Source organism: Solanum tuberosum, unplaced genomic scaffold, assembly GCF_000226075.1.
Source record: "Solanum tuberosum cultivar DM 1-3 516 R44 unplaced genomic scaffold, SolTub_3.0 scf00673, whole genome shotgun sequence".
NCBI lineage: Eukaryota > Viridiplantae > Streptophyta > Magnoliopsida > Solanales > Solanaceae > Solanum > Solanum tuberosum.
The window spans coordinates 131,906-151,644 of record NW_006239623.1 but is presented as its reverse complement, the minus strand read 5'-3'; the positions used below and the strand labels follow the sequence as shown (position 1 = coordinate 151,644).

Genomic DNA, 19,739 nt, shown 5'->3' with positions numbered 1-19,739 from the left:
ATTAATTTGAAATGGAGGGAGTAATAAACATATGGAGAATTGGAAAAGTTACTTGGTATATTCAATGTGGAGTAAATTCTTTTGATCAATTCAATACAATATATTCATTTACTAAATGCTATATATTGTGTATGTATAGTGAAAAAATCACAAGACAACTATTTCAATTCATCAAATTATTATATTATCAATCCTACTTTGTGTAGATGACATTTTTTCATATTCATTTTGTGTTTGTGTCTCTCTTTTCTACTTTGCTTATGTGCTCTATTTTTTCTATTCACATTATAAGTTATTGTCTTTAATTCAACTTATTCATTTATGTTTTCTGATTAGTTGAAAGTTCATCTTACTTGGGTATGCAAACGTTTGTATCATAGTTATTTCACTTCTTGCAACATAGAAATTTGTTATGGAAATATCAAATCAGGTAAGATTACTTTCTTTTTAATTATAACTTTTTGGAGTATCATGAAACTGTATATTCTCGTTTGGTGTAAATTTTGGTTAGGAATCAATTTACATAATTTAACTAATATTTTTTTGTTAAATTCACAGATGATAGAAATAATTTTGAATTAGGCAAGGGGTACACATACCTATAATAATTATGATTTATATACATCGATTAGATATTTGAGCAATTATTATTGAATACTTGATATATTAAAAACATACATAATTAAAATTGTTCGAATATTACTTTTGAAATTCATTTGATAACAATATTTCAGCATGATGTACCTTCTACTGATAATAATCTTGATTGAATAGGCTCGCCATTCATTGATTTGAACTTGTATATTTTCTCTTCAATTACTATGCAAGTTATCGCACAATGATGATCTACTAGCCATCTTAAGGAAGACATAGATTGATCAAATTTCTATATAACTTTTCCAAAACACTACTCTCATTCGACAACAACTTCTTAATACATATGCAAATGTGAAAAGGTGGAGACTACAATTTCTTTAAAAGGAGATGAAAAACTTAAGACAAGAAATATTTTGAAATCACATTTGACATTTAAATTATGAGTTGTGACATATTAAACAAAAGAAACTTTTATCAAATTGAATACTTGATATATAATAGGAATTGCATAATTGAAGTTATTGGTTTGAGCTTGTATATATAAATTTCTCTTCAATTTTTGTGCAACTTATCACACACTAATTATAATATTTTCAAAGTTCTTGTACTAATTAAGAATGAAATACATGGGCAACATATATGTTCTAGTATATATATATCGTTATAACAACTCCACACAATTTAGCATGGGACATACGTGCCCAAGACTAGTTAACATATATGGTAGAAAAATAATATATGGAGGAATTAAAGGGAGGAAAAGACGACAACTCATAAAAGTAAATTTTAACATAATCATTATGTAAAAATCAAGGCAACATTTTATAAATTCAATTGACAATGCCAGTTACAAATTAATTTCTGAATTGCTTTAGCAAACTCAATATTAAACCAATAAAATTCCTCAAATAATCACTTCCTGATTTTATTGTGAATTCTCTAACATGTAGTTCTGTCTTCACGAGTGACTCGACCACCTACAATGAGTTATTTGCATCAAAAAATTTAATTGATGTTGTAGCAACATCTATCAACTCATCATAATTTATCTTACCAATTTTAAGACATTTCTTGAGAACAGGTTCCTTTGCTTGCTTGAGTAGACTTACAATTTCATTGTAAATACTGTCTTTGATAAACACTTCTGAAGAAGAATATCCACCCAAAATTTTTTATCAGCAGAAGAACTCTTAAGATCTGCTCTAAGAGAATTGATGCATGTTTTGAAGTCATTAGACGTTCGACAAACATATTCTATTAAATCTCCGGATGAAAAAAGTTCCAAAAGAGAGATAACCAAAAATACTATTAATGTTTTCATGAAATTCATCTTCAAATATATTTTCTGAGTTATGATGCAGGATGGTTCTTATAGCTAGTATACAATGTTTCATATTTATTTATCTATTTACCATAATAGACAATGTAGATATTATTGTATCTAAGATTGTGGTTATCATATCTTACATTTATGAAACAAACTAGTAATTTGTAAGTACTATCTTTTAATTTAGGCATAAATATAATTTTCAATCAATTTTTTACCCCTTTATATGAGGAGTAACCTATATTTGAGGATGATAACTTCAGCATACTTCAAACAATCATTTTTGGAGAAGCAATAGATAGACAAGGAACATGAAATGGTGGAATTTATTATAATGTATTAAATATAAGGTGAAATGCCAAAGGTGTATAATTTTAAATCTAAGAGAAGCAAAGGGAAGAAGGCAACATTGTGACCTTACATTTATGTACTTCACCAACTTAATAAATCAAAAATGAAAGAAGAATCTTGCTACGTATTTACTAACATTTACAAAACAAGTTACTCCTGCAGAAAACTTGAACAAGCTTCACAGCAGCAGAAAGAACCCTGGAGAAATCTTGAACAACGCTTCCATGTCAGCTGTGAAATTAAACAGCCAAAAAGAAGGCAGCAACACTTAAATTTATTTTTTATGAAGCAATAATACGTTCAAGGCACGTAAATCAGCAAGCTAAATTACATTTTTTAGACAAGAAACAAATACTCAATATGCAATCTAAATAACTTACCTGAAAACTGATGAAAATAATAAAGGTTAGCAGAAACAAGTAGTAACAGAATCCTATCAATGCCTCTAGATGTTTACAGACCTTGCTATTGTTAGTTTGAAGAGGATGGTTTGACGGCACCATTATCAAGGATCAGAAGCACCAATTCTCTTGAGTTGTATAAACAAGTCTATTAGTCACTTTGACTTATGACAAATCAAACGATCCTTGACCTTCATTAATGGCATAGAGTAACTTCTTGGACATGATCTCCTGCGGAGTAAAATAATGCATAACTTACTTGGGAAAAATAAAGAATTGATTGACAAAAGGAAAGTATCAACTGCTAAAACATAAGACAACATATGGCTATAGTAATTAGAGACGCTCTACCTTAGTAGAATAGGGAGGGAGTTTCAAGTAATTAGCACATGTCATCACACTGGGCAGGTCTTCATCTGCAGATTCCGATGGGGCATTACTGCTGTGTGCTGCATTACCAGCACTAGATGAATGCTGTTCCAAAGATATATGAATTGTCAGTCACTGAAATAAAGAGATATAGCAAATAGGCACACTTAAATGTTAGCTACAGCCATACCTTCCTCACAATTGTCAACTTAGGATTCAGAGCAGCAAGACCACCTGCGGGGAGCCGAGGAGCACCAGTGACAAACTGGCAGAATGCTCGTTGCTGCTCAGGTGTGAACTCTCCCATAATCTCTAGTAACTGAGGAGAATAATTTATTACAAGTCATCAACTTGAAACAACTAGAAGTGAATGATAAAGAACATCCTCATCATCATTGTTTCAGGCGGTTTACTTTCACCAACAGCTGAAGAACAAAAACTTACATGAATAATGGGAGGACTCTTGGATGTGAATCCATGATCGAATTTAATGTGATCTACTAGCGTCTCAGGCTGCATAACAAAAAGAATATAATGTATTTAACCAAATACAGGAAAAGTAGTTCTTTTCATAACCAGCAGATTTACGAGAACAGATATTACCTTCCACAGCTCTCTACGGCCACATAATAGATAGTCTAACTCTGAAGGAGAGAATATTTGCAGAGCTGAAAAGTCGAAAACCTGAAAGTTGTGAAGGCTTAAAAGTTATTTATTATTAGATATAAAATTATCTCCAGGAATATCTATATTGCTAAGGCATTATTAAAGAAACAACAATCTGACAATAAGGAAACTATCAGATTGTCCCACTATACGCTTTTTTAACCCACAAGATTGTCTTGATCTTTTAAGTTGTCTGGAAAAAAAAATACTCAAGCAGCAAACCTGATTGAAGCCAGATCTAAAAGCCTCCATTTGCTGCCTGATTCCAGTTTTGACAGTAGCATCAACTACCAAAGAAATGTACTCCTCCAAGTTACTGAGATCCACCTGCACATTCCATTTAAGGTATTAAAAGAAATATTAATGGAAATAACGCATGCAATTGAGGGACTTCATCAGTCAAATACCAAAAATAAAAACAAAGAAACAAAAAAATAAATTAAAACAAAATCCAAGATATCGCGGCTCACATTCTCATCGCCTGCTTTAAGAACATATTCAGGATAGCCAGGAAGTGTGAAATCTAAACAAAGATCCTCAACTGGAGTCCCACGAAAACGCATGTCATAAGATTTGTCCAGGTTCTGATCTTTTATTGATTCTATATATTGCTTTCGACTGACAAGGGCTTGCAACTCTTGCAAAGTCTTCCCCAATTCGGAATCAAAAGAAAGAATATCGTACAAATCAAGTTCCTGAAGTGTTTCAAGTTAGAAACGTTAGTGGAAAAGATAAGATACACCGGTGGGTGCATCAACTGGACAAGTGTGCAATGAAGAGCAGGGGAGCTTACTTGGCCAAGAACAAGCTTATAGAAGGCCATGGACAGTGGAAGGTCCAAAAGCCGTCCATCTTGAAGAGATTTCGCCATAACACGTCCAAGCAAGCGGAAATATTCAATTGCCTTACAGAATTGACCTCCATCAACAGTACCAGTATGTGGTGACCAGGGACGTGGGAATAATCCAAGAGGTGCTTGGACAAGATCTCTATCACTCCTACTTAATTTATTATCTATATGAACTTCCATAGAATGCTCATTTGAAGTTAATGATAAACCAGATCTCCACATTCCAAGTCCAAGTTCCTGTAGATCGTGACTTATAAGGGTATAAAACTCCAGTGTAGGACCCAGGCCAGTACCAACTTCACCAAAATATTCAACTTCAAGAACAGCTTTTTGGCTAGAGTACATCTCCATTACTTTTGCAGCAGAATCCAGAATGCGGTTCCTTGAGACACGAACTTTCTGGCGCTGTAATCTGCCAACCCTAACTGCTCTCTCATGAGTAGACCCATTACCATCAGCACCTTGCTGTTGCTGCAGCCTATATAAAGCACGTGACAACCCAAAAGCAGTTGAATAGAAGTACTGGCGCCGAGTCTCAAATGGAAAAAGAAATGGGCATGCCTTGGTCAACTGGTAACACCAAGATGGAAGAGATCCACTACAAAGTGCAAGAGCATCCTGGATCTGTCGTGCCAATTTCGGAGTGAGCTTACTATTGACAAATTCCTCAGAAGGAATTTTGATACCCGTAGTACTGAGCTCATCTAGACTAGAAATTTTTCCTTCAGAGAAATCATCAATCATGGACAGGACTCGCAAACGGGGGGCAAGCTGATTCAGCGCCTCCAATACACGCAAGAGGTACAAAATACTGTAAGTAGGGTTACTTTTCTCCAGATCACAAGGAAGTTCTCCCTGCAATATACTATCTAACAATGATGCTCGAACCAATGAAGGATCAGCACTGGAACTTGTTGAAGAATTGGTTTTCATAGACTTGGAAATTGAACTCCCAGACCCACTCGACCTCTCAGGTTGGTTGTCTGCCCTCTGGTATGTGATAGTGTAAATATCACTCCAAACCCTGTTTCCATCACTAGATACAAAATCATTGCCACCATATCTCTCATCATCATCCTCGTCTAGAACAAGCTGCCGCTGGATAGCTTGGTAGATAGTCAACTGCCTATTAAGCGGCTTCCCACCAACAGAAAATATTAGTTTTGGTGGATCACCAGAGCTGAGTAGAGGATGCCCATGTCGATCTCTAGCGCCCCTCACACCTCTAACACTAGCAGATGAAAGACCAGCCATGGCAGCAGCAGCAAATGACATTGCCCCTCTTGAACCATAGGAATTCCTACTTCTGAACTCAACGGAATCAGATCCCCGAGCAGAAGCAATTCTGCTCCTAGAACCACCAGCAGCATTTGTATTGCTACCAGTTGGTGTCTGTGCAAAAGGGCTATCCTCCGAAGAGTCTCCCAATTTAACATCATGCACTTCATCTGCCATGCAGACAGGAAGAGGATCATCCCTCAGCACCTGGAAAAATGGGTAGAAAAAATAAGAATGACGCTAACACAATATTTGCACCTTCTATATCTAACATTGAAAAAGCTTTTCAGAGTGATACATCAAGAAAGGATAAAAGTATGCATATACGGGAAAGAAAGTATAACCTCCCCCCAGAAAAAACAAGCAGTTCATAAATAGATGCCTTTTTGAAATATTCCATTCATGTCTTCCATACCTCCCCAATCCCTCCCCCCAAAGGAAATCTCACTGACCTCACCATTCAAACACTTCCTTACAATCACCAGCTGAATCTCTTTACTTTATATTTTAAAGTTTCAGTTACAAATAGAAGGGAAAGGCTTTGATTGTGCCAAAAAAAATATTTCATTGTCAAATCCATGCCTAATTCAAGAATCAAATGTAGGACAAAGGTTTGCCCCCTCCCATCCATAGTCCTTGCTTAACGATCCCTCATGATTTCCTCATCGTAGGAGCTTACACAATTCCATTTCCCAAAAACTCCTTGCTATAATAGAACATATTTATCTTATATTAAGAGAACACCAAACCAAAAATCCCTTTGATGGAAACACCACATAATACCCCAGACCAAGTCCCATTCTTTACTTGAACCCTAATCCACAAGCACACTGAGCTCATGTTTGTTTTCTAATGGAATTTTTTTTACCAGGCTTTTCTTTTTTCTGATAACAGAGTGTCCGGGCCACAACTTGCACACACCTCATCCAATTCCACAAAGTACACGTTACCTCCCACTAATACATGTACCGGGTAACTTTGTCTACCATAACAGGTAACTCTGTCCACCAAGGCTTGAACAAATGGGAAATAATCACCAAGTGATTCTGAATCGGCTGGAAGACTTTTCTTTTTCCAAACACAATCAACCCAATTAAAACAGCCCAGGGGCTAGTTTCCCATGGCCACCATTTAAAAAATTATCTACTTCTAGTTATAGAGTTAAGTTCATTAGTTGACACTAATGCATCTTTAAGAATCAGTAAACCAAAAGCTTAGAACACTTGTGCAGCTTTTAATCTAAAGTAATTTCCTTTGCCTAACAATGTTCAAGAAGACTTTGAACCCTTAAATATGGAGATCAAGTTAATCCATTTAAACAAGCTAACCAAAAACAAGAAAAATTGAAAGAACAAAAGAAATAGAGAAATCTAACAACATACATCATCATGGTCGTCTTCATCTTCGTCGGACATATCGTCCTCAATCACCAAAGCATCATCAAGTTCAATGAGAGAAGGATGCAGCTCGTCATCCTTAACATGAAAACAAACAGTGAAATGTCAGAATTCAGGTGGACATAAATTCCATTAACACCACCTTAGTAGTTGGAAAATGTAAGCAAGGACACCAACAAAAAGAATCAAGGTTTCCCATAAATATCTTTGTTACATCCGGAAAACTCAAATTTTCAGGATGATCAACAAAATAATTTGATCGCCTTCAAGAAGCCAATTATGTCAAGAATTTTAGAGAGAAAAGAAAGATATTACATCAACTTGAGGAAGTTTCAGATATTCAAGTAAATGTTTGATTCCTTCGGAGTCTTGAGTTATAAAAAGGTACCACCAAAACTTGAAGGTAAATTCCACAGAGTTGGGTACTATAGGTGTTTTAGGGTTGACGAGGTTAAACGTGCTATTTGAAGGATGAGCAGGGGAAGAGCGACCGGACCCGATGAGATTCTGGTGGGATTTTGGAAGAGCACGGACAAGGCAGGTATGGAGTGATTAACTGTGTTGCTTAAGGGTATTTTTAAGACGGCAAAAATGCCCGACAAAGGGAGGTGGAGTACAATAGTTCCATTGTATAAGAACAAGGGTGATATCTGAAACTATAACAACTACACGGGTATCAAATTGCCAAGCCACACGATGAAGGTTCGACAGAGAGTGGTAGAGATGAGGGTGAGGAGAGGGGTGTCTATTTTAAATAGAGCAAAAATGCCTGACAAAGGGAGGTGGAGTACAATAGTTCCATTGTATAAGAACAAGGATGATATCCGAAACTGTAACAACTACACGGGTATCAAATTGCCAAGCCACACTATGAAGGTTCGGCAGAGAGTGGTAGAGATGAAGGTGAGGAGAGGGGTGTCTATTTTTGAGAATCAATTTGGATTCATGCCTGGACGATCGAATACCGAAGTCACCATCTCATGCGGAGACTAGTAGAGAAATATAGGGAAAGGAAGAGGGACCTACATATGGTGTTCATTGACCGTGAATAGGCCTATGACAAAGTACCGAGGAATGTCCCCTGGAGGTGCTTGGAGGCTAGAGATGTCCCGGTTTATATTAGGGCAATAGAAGGACATGTATGATGGAGCCCAGACACGGGTTAGAACAACTGTAGGAGATTTGAAACACTTCCCGATTGAGATGGAGCTGCACCAAGGATCAGTTCTTAGACCTTTCCTATTTGCCTTGGTGATGGATGAGTTGGCGCAGTCTATCCAGGAGAAGCTTCCATGCTATATGTTATTTGCAGACGACATAGTACTGATTGATGAGACGTGGAACAGAGTTAATGCAAGGTTGGACGTTTGGAGACAAACTATGGAGTCTAAAGGGTTCAAGTAGAGCAAAACCAAAACTGAATATATGCAGTGCAAATTCAGTGTTGCGTTGGATTCAGCAAACGTGGAAGTGAGGCTTGCCACACAGACTATTCTGAAGAGAGTTTTAAGTATTTTGGGTTTGTAATCCAGGAAAGTGGGGACATTGATGATGATGTCGCATATTGCATTGGGGTGGCATGGATGAAATGGAGGCTTGCCTCTAAGTCTTATATGATAGGAAAATACCCACTAAACTTAAAGGTAAGTTCTACAGAGTGGTGGTTAGACCGTCCTTGTTGTATGGGTGGAGTGTTGGCCAATCAAGAACTCATATGTTCAAAAATTGCATGAAGCAGAGATGAGGAAGTTGAGATGGATGTGTGGGCACATTAGGAGCGAAAAGATTAGAAATGAAGTTATCCGGGAGAAGGTGAGTGTGGTGGAAAAGATGAGGAAAGCAAGATTGAGATGATTTGGGCATGTGAAGCGAAGGTATGCAGACACCTCAGTGAGGAGGTGTTAGAGGCTCGCTGTAAGGGATACGCAGAGGGGTAAGGGTAAGCCGAAGAAGTATTGGGAAGAGGTGATTAGACAGGACATGACACAATTTCATATTACCAAGGATATGACACTAGATAGGAAGGAGTAGAGGTCACTTATTAGGATAGAAGGTTCATAGGGGTAGAGTGTTGTTTTTCCTTGCAAGGGTTTTAGACTTGTTAGTGCCTGTCATAGTACTAGTCATACACTTATAGTTCTTGTTTTTAATTATCTGTAGCCACATGTTTATTGCATTTCACTTCCCATTCCAATTTATTGTTGTTATTGTTTCTTTTGTTAATTGTACACTGCTTTTCTTATTAATTGCTATGCTTTCTACATTGATTTCTTCTGTGTTTTCCTTTTATTTAACTTGGATTTGATGCACTTGAGCTGAGGGTCTTTCGGAACCAAACTCTCTACCTCCACGAAGTAGTAGTAAGGTCTACTTACACTCTACCCTCCCCAGACCCCATTTAGTGGGATTTCACTGTGTATGTTATTGTTGTTGGCTTGATCACTGTTATACTATTATAACAGGGACTAATGTGGTGGATACCTTCACAAGTTCCATGTTATCTTTTCTTATTTTAAACAATCATCCTATTTCACCAACAAATAGTTGACACGGAGGAGCATTACAATAGTTACATGACTGAATAGGAAAAAATGCTCTCAGGCACTTTTTACGAGGTAGTCAGTTTTAGTCCTTTTTGAATTTTTCCGTCTCCAGGGGAAAAAATTTCCGGCTGCTCTGGCCAGAGTTTTCAATAGATATGGGAGAAGATAGGATCTTTTATAATGCAGGGTTTAAATCCTATGACATTACTAGGAGATACTCAGATTCAGAAGTATGGTTCGCAACAGATATTTAATGAGACAAGTTACTATTAGCATTAATGTCATGAAGTGGTTGGTGTTCATCTTCAATGCAACTACAGTAGAAAAGAGGAAGATAGTAAAGAGATGGAACATGAAGGACCACTTTTCAGAGTTCTTTTGTACTCTGAAATATAATGAAAGTGGTAGGTACATCAGCTTCATAGCCATTCAAGGGGGAAGTAAATCTATTATTATTACACCAGAGAGTCCTCATAAAGAGGATTGGGGAAATATAGCCCATAAATTTACTAACTTTATCAATGATACAAACAGAGTGAAGAACCCTATTCCTAGCAGAAATAGACAAACAGAAATATCGTACAAGGAGGCTTTCAAAAACAGCAGATGGATGACGGAGGAGACCAAAACAGCACACATAACAGCAAGAAACAACAAAATATCTGTAATTGGAGGTTCAACAAGGACAAAATCAGATTTGTTGAGCCGATGCCTAGTTGGAAAATTTCAAATGTCGCCAAAAGAGACGCCAACTTTGAGTGATGTGAGGAAATGGGCATGTAACACATGGAAGTCAACTTTTGGAGTTAATGTCTTCAGCATGAATGACTCCCAGTATCTCTTTGAATTCCTCACGAGGAAAGCTGCAGAACATGTCATGACGGGAGAATGGACTTGGCAAAAGAAAAAACTGAATCTCCAATTGTGGAATCCTACTGTCGAATGCTGGCCGGGGAGATCAACAGGGATTGGGTCTGGGTTAGATTGTTGGGTTTACCATTGAATCTCTGGTCACAGAAGATATTTGAAGAGATAGGTGACCATTGTGGTGGTTTCATTGAAACAGAGGAGGAGACAACTCTGAGAAATCATCTTCACTGGGCTCGAATCAAAGTGAAGGGGGATGGAAAGGAGATTCCTAAAGAAGTTGAAGTGGAAACTGAAGGTCTTATCTATACAATTCCGGTGTGGGTGGAAGCTCCGGTCACTGTGAAATCAGATGGAAGAAGAAGTGAGGGGCCTTTGAATTATCCACGGGATAATAGTACAGTGCCAGCTTTTCTTGATAGAGACATGAGGGCTGACACCTGGGTGAAATTGAAAAGGCATGTGGGAATGTCAGTCGATGTGGGAAAGACTAGGTCAAAGGCACATGAGGTGCCAAGTAACATGGAAGGGCCTTTTAAAGGTAATCTTGGACCTTTTACTCAGCTGCAAAACTTGGGCCCAATCTTAATCCCAACAAAAGCAGACCCAATAATTCAGAGATTTCCCAATTTCTCTGAGAATGAAGCCCAAACTATAGACCCAGTCACAATTGAAATTCAAGCAAACACATTTAGAGAAAGAAGAACAATATTGCACGTTCAGTCATCTGCAATAACTCATGTCATGAAGAACACAGTGATGTACGAGGGTGAGGAAGAACATGCAGAGACACAAGAAGATCAATTCAACATATGTATGACTAATACAATAGTGCCGGGGAATAAATCACCTGAAATCGTACATTTAAAGGAAAGCTTATCACCGGAAGAAGTTGGGCAAGTAGACAACGAGGGATCTAAGGCCTTGCAACTGAAGGAACAGGATGAAGCAGCAAATTGCATTGAAGAAGATGCAATTCCTTTGAAAATGCAATTACCAGTTGAGGAGGTCATTCAAGACATCAACACTTCAGAATGGATTCAACAACACATCATCAAACTAAGAGCTGAATTGGGTGTAGATCTTAAAGGGTGCGATGAGAAAGCCAAAAAATTATTTATGAAGATTGACAACAACAATCGGATGAACAAGGGGGAGTAAACCATTGTAAAAAGAAGGGGGTGAATGAACTGAAAGGATTAGAGCTTGATACCAAATTCTGTAGTTATGGCTCAAGAAGTAGGGGGGAATACCTGGCAATAAAGGAGCAATGAAGTTGGAAAGAGTGCCTTGGAATGTTAGGGGCCTAAACTGTGGCAGAAAGAGTAGGCTAATCAGGAAGATTCTACATACATGGAAAGTTGATATAGTGTGTCTACAGGAAACAAAGCTAACGGGGGATATCACAAAGATACTGAAGGAAGTTCGGACAGACCAGTTGTGGAAGATACTCATTTATCCGTGGAGGATTAAGTGGGTGAGGCCAGGGAACATAAAAGGATTGCTAAACTGCTGGAACAGGGATGGCAATGCAGCCAAAGAGGAAGGAAGATGGAAGATTGTCCTTGCATGCACTTCGTGGACAGCGTGGAAAGAAAGAAATAGGAGATGTTTTGAAGACAAGCAGAGCATCTTCCGGGAGTTCAAAATGAATTGTTTAGCTCTGTTTTATTTTTGGTGTAGACATAAATTAATAGCTCAAACAGAAGATATTTTTGACGCTTTAGACTATTCATAGGAACAACAAATAGATGTTCAAGATGTAAGTTGTAATACTTTAGAAGGGGGACTACATATTTTGATGTAGTGTACCAGTGGATATATAGATTAACTGTTACCATTCTCAAAAAAAAAAAATAGTTGACACGGAGAGAAAAAAAAGTAGAAAATAAGAAATCTAAAATTAATGGCTCTAAACACTTGCGAGGTTTTATTTGAGAACCATACAAGATTACTCCTTCATTTCAAGTAAACTCAAGCAACTACTAAGCCAAACATCTTCAATATACATACATACATACATACAGAGCATAACAAACTTAATAAAGTGAACAAATTACCTCTGAACTAGTCTCCCCGTCAACAGGTTTCTCCTCTCCTAAGGCCTTTGCCAAGGCAGCTCTCATTCTAGCAGGATCTCTTGATCGAATTCCTCTGCCATCTTTTTGAGCAGGCTTCAAAACCGCTTTACCTTTGCCTTTTGAAGAGCTTCCATCGCTTTCATTAATATTAACTGCTGACCTTGATCGAGCAGAATGACGACGAGATGCAGAGGCAGGAGTGGACATAGATGGAGATGACGCACTGCCTCCAGCAGGTATAGTCCCAGACCCAGAGTTTCCTGCAGAGGCCTTCTGTTCAGCCTCAGGTCGCTCAACTCGGACCCAGAGGAATTCTTCAATAGCAACTAAACTTGCCAAAGGATCAATCAGCAAAACATTTGAAGAGTAGTCACGGAGGGTTTTCTCTCCTTGAGCTCTGCAAAGGCGCAGCTTAAAAGGCTGAGACAAAACACTTAAACCTGAAGAAAGACGTGCATTTCCTGTCGATGATCTGGAACTATGACTTAACACAACAGGAAAACGCTCCAACGAACATAGAGCATTTTGAAGCTTTTGGACCAGAACAGTCATGGGAACCATACTTCCACCATCAACACCAGCAGGAAGGGCAACTGCAATAAAAGACTTGTATCTTCTGATTGCTTTTTGTCGAAGCCTAGACATACTAGTATCAGAGATTCTTTCCTTAGAAAGGTACGCAAACGTAAAATATTTCAGCAAAGAAGCAACAACTCCACTTCCACTGAACTCAAAAGTTGAAACACCATCCCCTTTGCTGAGTTCCCCCATCATGGCAGCTATCACTTCAGCCAAGTTTTCTTCTTTTCCAACAGAACTATCCCCAAGCTGAGGACCAAATGTTTTGGATTTTCCCTTAGGTTTAGCTATCTGCTCATCAATACCAGCATTCAACTTCATGCAGAGATTCTTCAATCGTATAAGATCATCTGTGACACCAGCTTCAGCAGCCTCAGAATCTGATGGGAAGTATTTATCCTTGAAAGCTTTTGCACATGTACTGACTGACATCCGAAGGCTAGAATTGACAGTCGGAATTTCTATCGAATTTGGCAAAGATCCAGTACTTGGAACTGGACTTGTAAGATCTTCAACAGAAATTGCATCTGTATTGGAATTAGTGCTACGGCGTCTATTATGTTTCTCCTTCTCAGCACGTGTTGGATGGGGAGGAGCAGAAACATGAGACCCAGACAACATCAAGGCATCTACAGCATGAACAACACCTTCCCGGACAAACATCTTGCCAAAAACTCCAGGGAGCTTCTCCATTAGAATCTCTGCTATTTGAAGAGCGGGGACCAATACTTGGGGATCCTTCCACGCCAAAACCCCAGCCAAGAAACTATTAAGACATTACAATCAAGCATTACATTCAGAACTCGCATTGAGAAAAATATCATTGAAAGAAATATTGTCCTATTGAAAAAACATTGCTTCCACTGGCCAAATGTTGAAGAATAATATGAAGCTTTAATTTGGTCCCAACATACCTTGACAAGTTAGTGTCATTAATTAAAGACTGAATCATATCTGCATTACTGAAATACATAAGTTTTCCAATAACTGAGAGGCATTTGTGGCGTGCTGCTGTATTTACACTGGATCCATATGTCTGATCAGCAAAACGAGCAACAGGAAGTCACATCTCTAATGTCTGTCCACTATGGTAAGGTAGTGACAGTAATATACCCATAGAGTTATAATACTAACCTGGATCAGAACAGGAAGGAGATCCATTCCAAATTGTTGCAGAAGTTCAGGTTGATCATTCAATAGTTTCTCATGAGCTGATACCTCCTGAGAAGATGCATTCAGATCCTCCTGTTTGCTAGAACCACTAGCAGAGGATTTCCTCGTAAAAGGACCTCTAATGAACAAATTTTTGCTAACGGGAAGAGAGATGGTTCCTTGAGGCAGCGGAGGAAGTAGTTCATTTGCAAGATTCACAATCTCAAAAATCTACAATAAGAAAAAAGTATACTTGGGATCTATCATAAAAGCAAGAACCACAATGCCCAGAAAGTGGCTACAGAAAGAGGTTGAATTCAACTAGCAGTTTGATTATGTGTCATGCATATTACATATATTATATTCCCACCAAACAAAAATTACAAAGCCTAATAGTAGAAAAGTTCTCACGCCTGCCATTGAACTGTAACACTGAGCAGAAAAAGAAATAGACACCTTTGAGTGTTAACGAACTATCTAGATCCTCATTATTATCAATTGTAAAAAAAACATTCTGGACTCAGGTGTTTCATTCTAGACAGAGACACACTGTGGCCTTACTACATTGTTTTGAAAGAAAAGGCTGACCCCACTAATCCACATCACATGGAGTGCGGTGTCAATCATCTTATTACACTTTCTTCATCCAGTGTTTGACTGTACTTCTCATTTCCTCGAGAAAAACTACAGCAATTTCTCAGTATTTTCGTAGAACATCTATTCCTTGGGGGAATGACAAAGTAAAGACAAAGGAACGGAACAAAAATGGGCTCCTACTGTTTTCTAAATTCATTCCACAAACTAAAGCTCAACCCCAAATTATTGTCCACTTCCACTTAACCATGTGAAAATACATAGAATATCTAATCCTGTCTCCTCATGCCACAAATATCCAATATGCAATAGTTTCAAAATTTCTATAATTTAGTAAAATTTGTACTTCTTTTTTCCGATACTCTTGAACACACCCTCATGAAAATAGTGACAAACACAGCAAGCAGTGGATGGCGAAAATTAAAGCTATCACACATACCTGCTCCGCAGGTCTGCTCATGGCAGGTGAAATAGAGACAGAGGCTGATAAAATGTCCTTGAGGATCCCGCTGATACCAAGCATCATCAAGGTTTTAGCCCCGAATGGAGAGCCACTGGCACAAGTACAAAGAAGCCGGATCAAGCCCTGCAAACAAAATCAAGTCATAACTACATCCCCATGTAAACAATCAACACATTCAATAATTGAACTTACTGTGTAAGTTTCTGTGCTGAGTGAAGCCTGACCACCTCCAGAATTACTGGTTGAGATGAGGGAGGCAGCCTGTGTGACAAGTCCGTGATTACAGAGTTCATCTAGCTTTTCTGGAGATGATGCAAATGCTTCAGCAATCCGGGTCAAGCAGATAGAAGCATGCTCTAATACCTACACACACATCCAAGCACCAAGAAATAAAATGATAAAGAGAGAAGGTTTAACCAAATTGAGGAGGCAAAAAGGACGAAAATAAGTTTATTAAGCTAAAAAAGTTGACAAATCTCCCTGTGATTTTGTTATGACGTGATGACGATCTCACCTTTGCATCATGATACTGAAGGAGATTCGTCAACAATGGAACAGCTTCCATCACAAAGTCAGCAGCATCCGAAGGCAGCTTCTTGCACATATTAGCAGCAGTTGCTAGTGCTACTCTCTATGGGAGAATGAAAAGAAGATCAGAATGATATTCAACCTATAAATGGAACTATCAATGGCTTATGTCAATAAAATCATTTACAATTTATTAGCTTCACTACCTGAACACCAGTGGAAAAGAAATCGAGATACGATAGCACAGCCATGAGTGCACCTGCTTGCAAACAAGCAGTTGGATCTTCTAGAGATATCTTCTTTAAAGCTTGTAGAGACTGTTAAAAGTTAAACATTAGCATCATAACTTAAAATTTCAATCATGCCAATATTAAGCAAACTGCAGCACTTACAAAGCGTATTCTCTTAGCAGAGATGTTATATTAAGAATTTCTACTTCTAGAATAACTCTTAATGTTATCATAAACATACAAATTATTGAGCATTGAAATGAAATGAGTCCAAATGGAATGATTCACATAACCAACCCCAACTAGTTTCGGATTGAGATGCAATTATTGCTATTGTTGTTATGTACAAGGCCCAATTCTAGAGAGTGGCACTCAATTCCCTTTGGCACAAAGGAATAACTTTATCACCTGTTCAGCTAAGTCCATGTATTCAATCGTGAGTAAGCGAGCTACAAAACATGAAACCGCTCCATAATGCACAACAGCAGCACAAGAAGATGGCAGAACATCAACCAAATGGGTTAACGCCCTAGCTGCGAGAAGCATAATATCAGGATTACTCATATGATTAAGCAACCCCACCAGGACAGGTACAAACGAGTCCACTGAAAAAGTGCTCAAAGAGTCTTCTGTCCCAATGGAAAGCATCACACAAAGCTGCGTCAATGCCTCTATTTGCTTCCCTTCTTCCCCATCAGCTCTCAAGCCCGATAATATCTTCTTCAGACGCCCATTCTGTTGGGACGAGGAAGCGGACACCATTGCTGAACTCGGCAGTAAATCATCCAAACCAGCACCCAATTTTCTCAACAATCCTTGAAGTGCACTACTTGCTGAAGTCAAATTATGTTGCAAAATCCCAGCACCACCTTCACTTTCATTATCATCTTCATCACCCCCATCAGTATCCATGTTCAATCCCATATCTCTGTCTCTATCCCTAATTTCGTGCTCTTTCTCCTTACCCTTCTCCGGATTATTTCTATCTGCCCCGTGATTCTTTCCCCGCCTGGTTCTGCTGCCCGACCCGGATGATTCATTCGTGGAGTCCATCGATTGTTGGTCTTGGGAACGATTTGTGAGTCGGGAACGAGTTGAGATCGAGTTTGAGGCGGCGCGTGTGGTAAAACGAGCTCTCTTAACAGCGCGTGTGGTGGGACCTGATGAAGGAGAAGAAGCAGAAGGCGCTGATGACGTGGCCTCCGTTCGTTTCCGGCTCCGTGTTTCCATACAAAACCGAACAGCTAACAGCAAACAAGGTCGCCGATTAATCGGCGATCAGACAGTCCGGTAACGGAATTTTCATCATTTTTCACAAGCCCTAATTCACAAAATTGGGGAAGATTAAAAAAAAGGGAACTTTGATTGTTTTAGCTCAATCTTCCGTCACAAATTTTGCAAAAAATAATGGAATTTATTGTATCGTAGTGAAGAACTCTTCAAGAAATCGTAGGTGAAAAAGAGATAGGATTCGGTGAAGAAGAGGAATATAAGCAAGAAATGGAAGAACAAAAGTTACTAGTTTAATTTAATTTTATTATATTAATTATTAATAGTAATAAAAATAAATATAGAAATAGAATCTAACTAAATATATTTTCATGAATTTTTTTTTGGTTTAAGTGGATGATTAATACAAAAACACATCAGATTACGTGCTATGCTCCTAATTTTTTGTTAATCTGTCCAGCAAATTGGTTTTGTTCTCCTAATACGTGTGCTTAGTTATTGAATTCCTCAAAAACTATATTAATAACCTGTATTTAGAAATTAAAGAGATAAAATGTATAACCTTTACTTAACAATTTATTACTTTATATGAATCTGAAGCAATTTCTAATGAAGTAAGATTGTGTTTTATGATTATTAAATTTTCAATCCAAAAATAATGGCAATTATAGTTCAATAAGAGCTTGATGGCATGAGGAATGCTTTTCATATGGCAAATTATTAAGTTTGAAAAATGGTTAGTAAAATTCTATACTAGATTAATCATCCTTGTATTGTTCTCTTGGGATTCTACCTTAACTTTATTTGCATTTTGTAGATTAGCATATGATAAGTGTTACATCATTCGAAGGTATATCTTGAATGTATCAAATTTAGTATCACGCTTCAACCTCGATAGGCATGACTAGCACATATGCCATAGTAGATCCTGAACAAACCCTATTAAATATATACATTATTGGTCTGTATCAGTCAAGTTTCACAAACACAGATAATCAAACTCCAATTAATAGAAGTCAAGCCCATTAAAATTATAACCAGAGAATATTGTAGTAGTAACAACTCCAGCTAACCTGACACTATAATTTATAATAGAAACACGTCAATGGGCAAACAAAGTCACCATGTTGATATTAACAAGTAGCAATGTGTCATGGTCGACAACCTACTACTTCACCACTCAAATCTGCAAGTTTCTAAGAGTATAGATATTGGCCAAGACAAGACCTAACTTTCTAATGAGTTATATATACAACAAAAGACAATACAACTCTAAACATGCAGACAACTCCAAAAGAAGTGGAGCTTACCGGTCAGTTAGAGCTTGACAACACTACTGAAAAGCATGGCTACTTATTTGTCAGGGCCTGGACGTATGAGCACAATGCCCTTAGGCAATATAACATTAGTTTATAAAAGACACTGAATGATTGAGCATGTATCAAATTACATTAAATAAAAGGGATTTGGTAGTTGACAAAAATTAAAAGTAAATAGCAGGGTTTAGAATCCCCACCATCTGAAAAGAGAAAAATTTAAATAAATAGCGGAGATTTTAAATGCCCATCTGAAAATATAATTATTTATATAAAGTATATAATACAACATCTATATTTTTATATTGTACTTTTAGTTCATGAATACAAATACATTTTTGAAAACTTCACTCACTATTCCAGATTACTCTGAGTCCTCACTTCTACTCTTCTCTCACAACTACACTTCTCTACACCGTCATTTCTCTGCCATCTCAACTGTTGACACCCAATTTTGGACATTCACAATATAGATTAATCACTGAGCTTCTTAAATTTCGAACAATTTGAAATAATTAGTTTTATAGCATTCGAAATACTTTTCAAGTAATTTTAGTCGCTTTTATAATTTCTAAATAAAAAATATGTTTTCTTATATAGTTTTATATATGATTAGTACATTTTTATAAATATTCAAAAATCATCTCAAAAAGATTTTGTTTTGTTTAAATATTTTACAAATTAATTTAGTTATATAATAGTTTACATTTTTAAATCATTAGTTTATAATTAAATCGATTATTTTATTTCGTTAAGATTAAGAAGCTCATTAATTAATTTATATTAATTCATCTTATTTAATTACTAGCTGAATTTACTAAATGATTTCAATTGGGCTACGTTTATGATTTCGAATGGCTATAATTGCAATCCGTATGGCTATTTCTTAAACTCAACTCTAGCTGCATTTTATATTCCTC

The 19,739-nt window shown here is 37.4% G+C and overlaps 1 protein-coding gene across 1 annotated transcript; it reads right to left on the bottom strand.

Annotated features, from left to right (window-relative positions):
• Nucleotides 1-2,231: 2,231 nt before the first annotated feature.
• Nucleotides 2,232-17,783, bottom strand: LOC102603044 (E3 ubiquitin-protein ligase UPL3-like). The gene is made up of 18 exons (XM_006366919.2): nucleotides 16,682-17,783; nucleotides 16,250-16,360; nucleotides 16,030-16,146; nucleotides 15,708-15,878; nucleotides 15,492-15,638; nucleotides 14,441-14,689; nucleotides 14,221-14,342; nucleotides 12,707-14,072; nucleotides 7,222-7,314; nucleotides 4,505-6,046; nucleotides 4,182-4,406; nucleotides 3,934-4,038; nucleotides 3,649-3,729; nucleotides 3,490-3,558; nucleotides 3,236-3,364; nucleotides 3,028-3,150; nucleotides 2,737-2,907; nucleotides 2,232-2,506 (listed from the first exon to the last, which is right to left on the bottom strand). Exons 1-17 carry the CDS (start codon nucleotides 17,501-17,503, stop codon nucleotides 2,842-2,844), a joined length of 5,538 nt encoding a protein of 1,845 aa, XP_006366981.1. The 5' UTR covers nucleotides 17,504-17,783; the 3' UTR covers nucleotides 2,232-2,506; nucleotides 2,737-2,841.
• Between the last annotated feature and the right edge of the window lie 1,956 nt (nucleotides 17,784-19,739).

Excerpts from the sequence above, each read along its gene's own strand:
- LOC102603044 (XM_006366919.2), bottom strand. The coding sequence starts at position 17,503 with ATGGAAACACGGAGCCGGAAACGAACGGAGGCCACGTCATCAGCGCCT. Across the intron at positions 15,639-15,707 it reads TCAGCACAGAAACTTACACA|GGCTTGATCCGGCTTCTTTG; the intron begins GTAAGTTCAATT and ends TTTTGTTTGCAG. Across the intron at positions 3,365-3,489 it reads AGAGTCCTCCCATTATTCAT|TTACTAGAGATTATGGGAGA; the intron begins GTAAGTTTTTGT and ends TATTCTCCTCAG.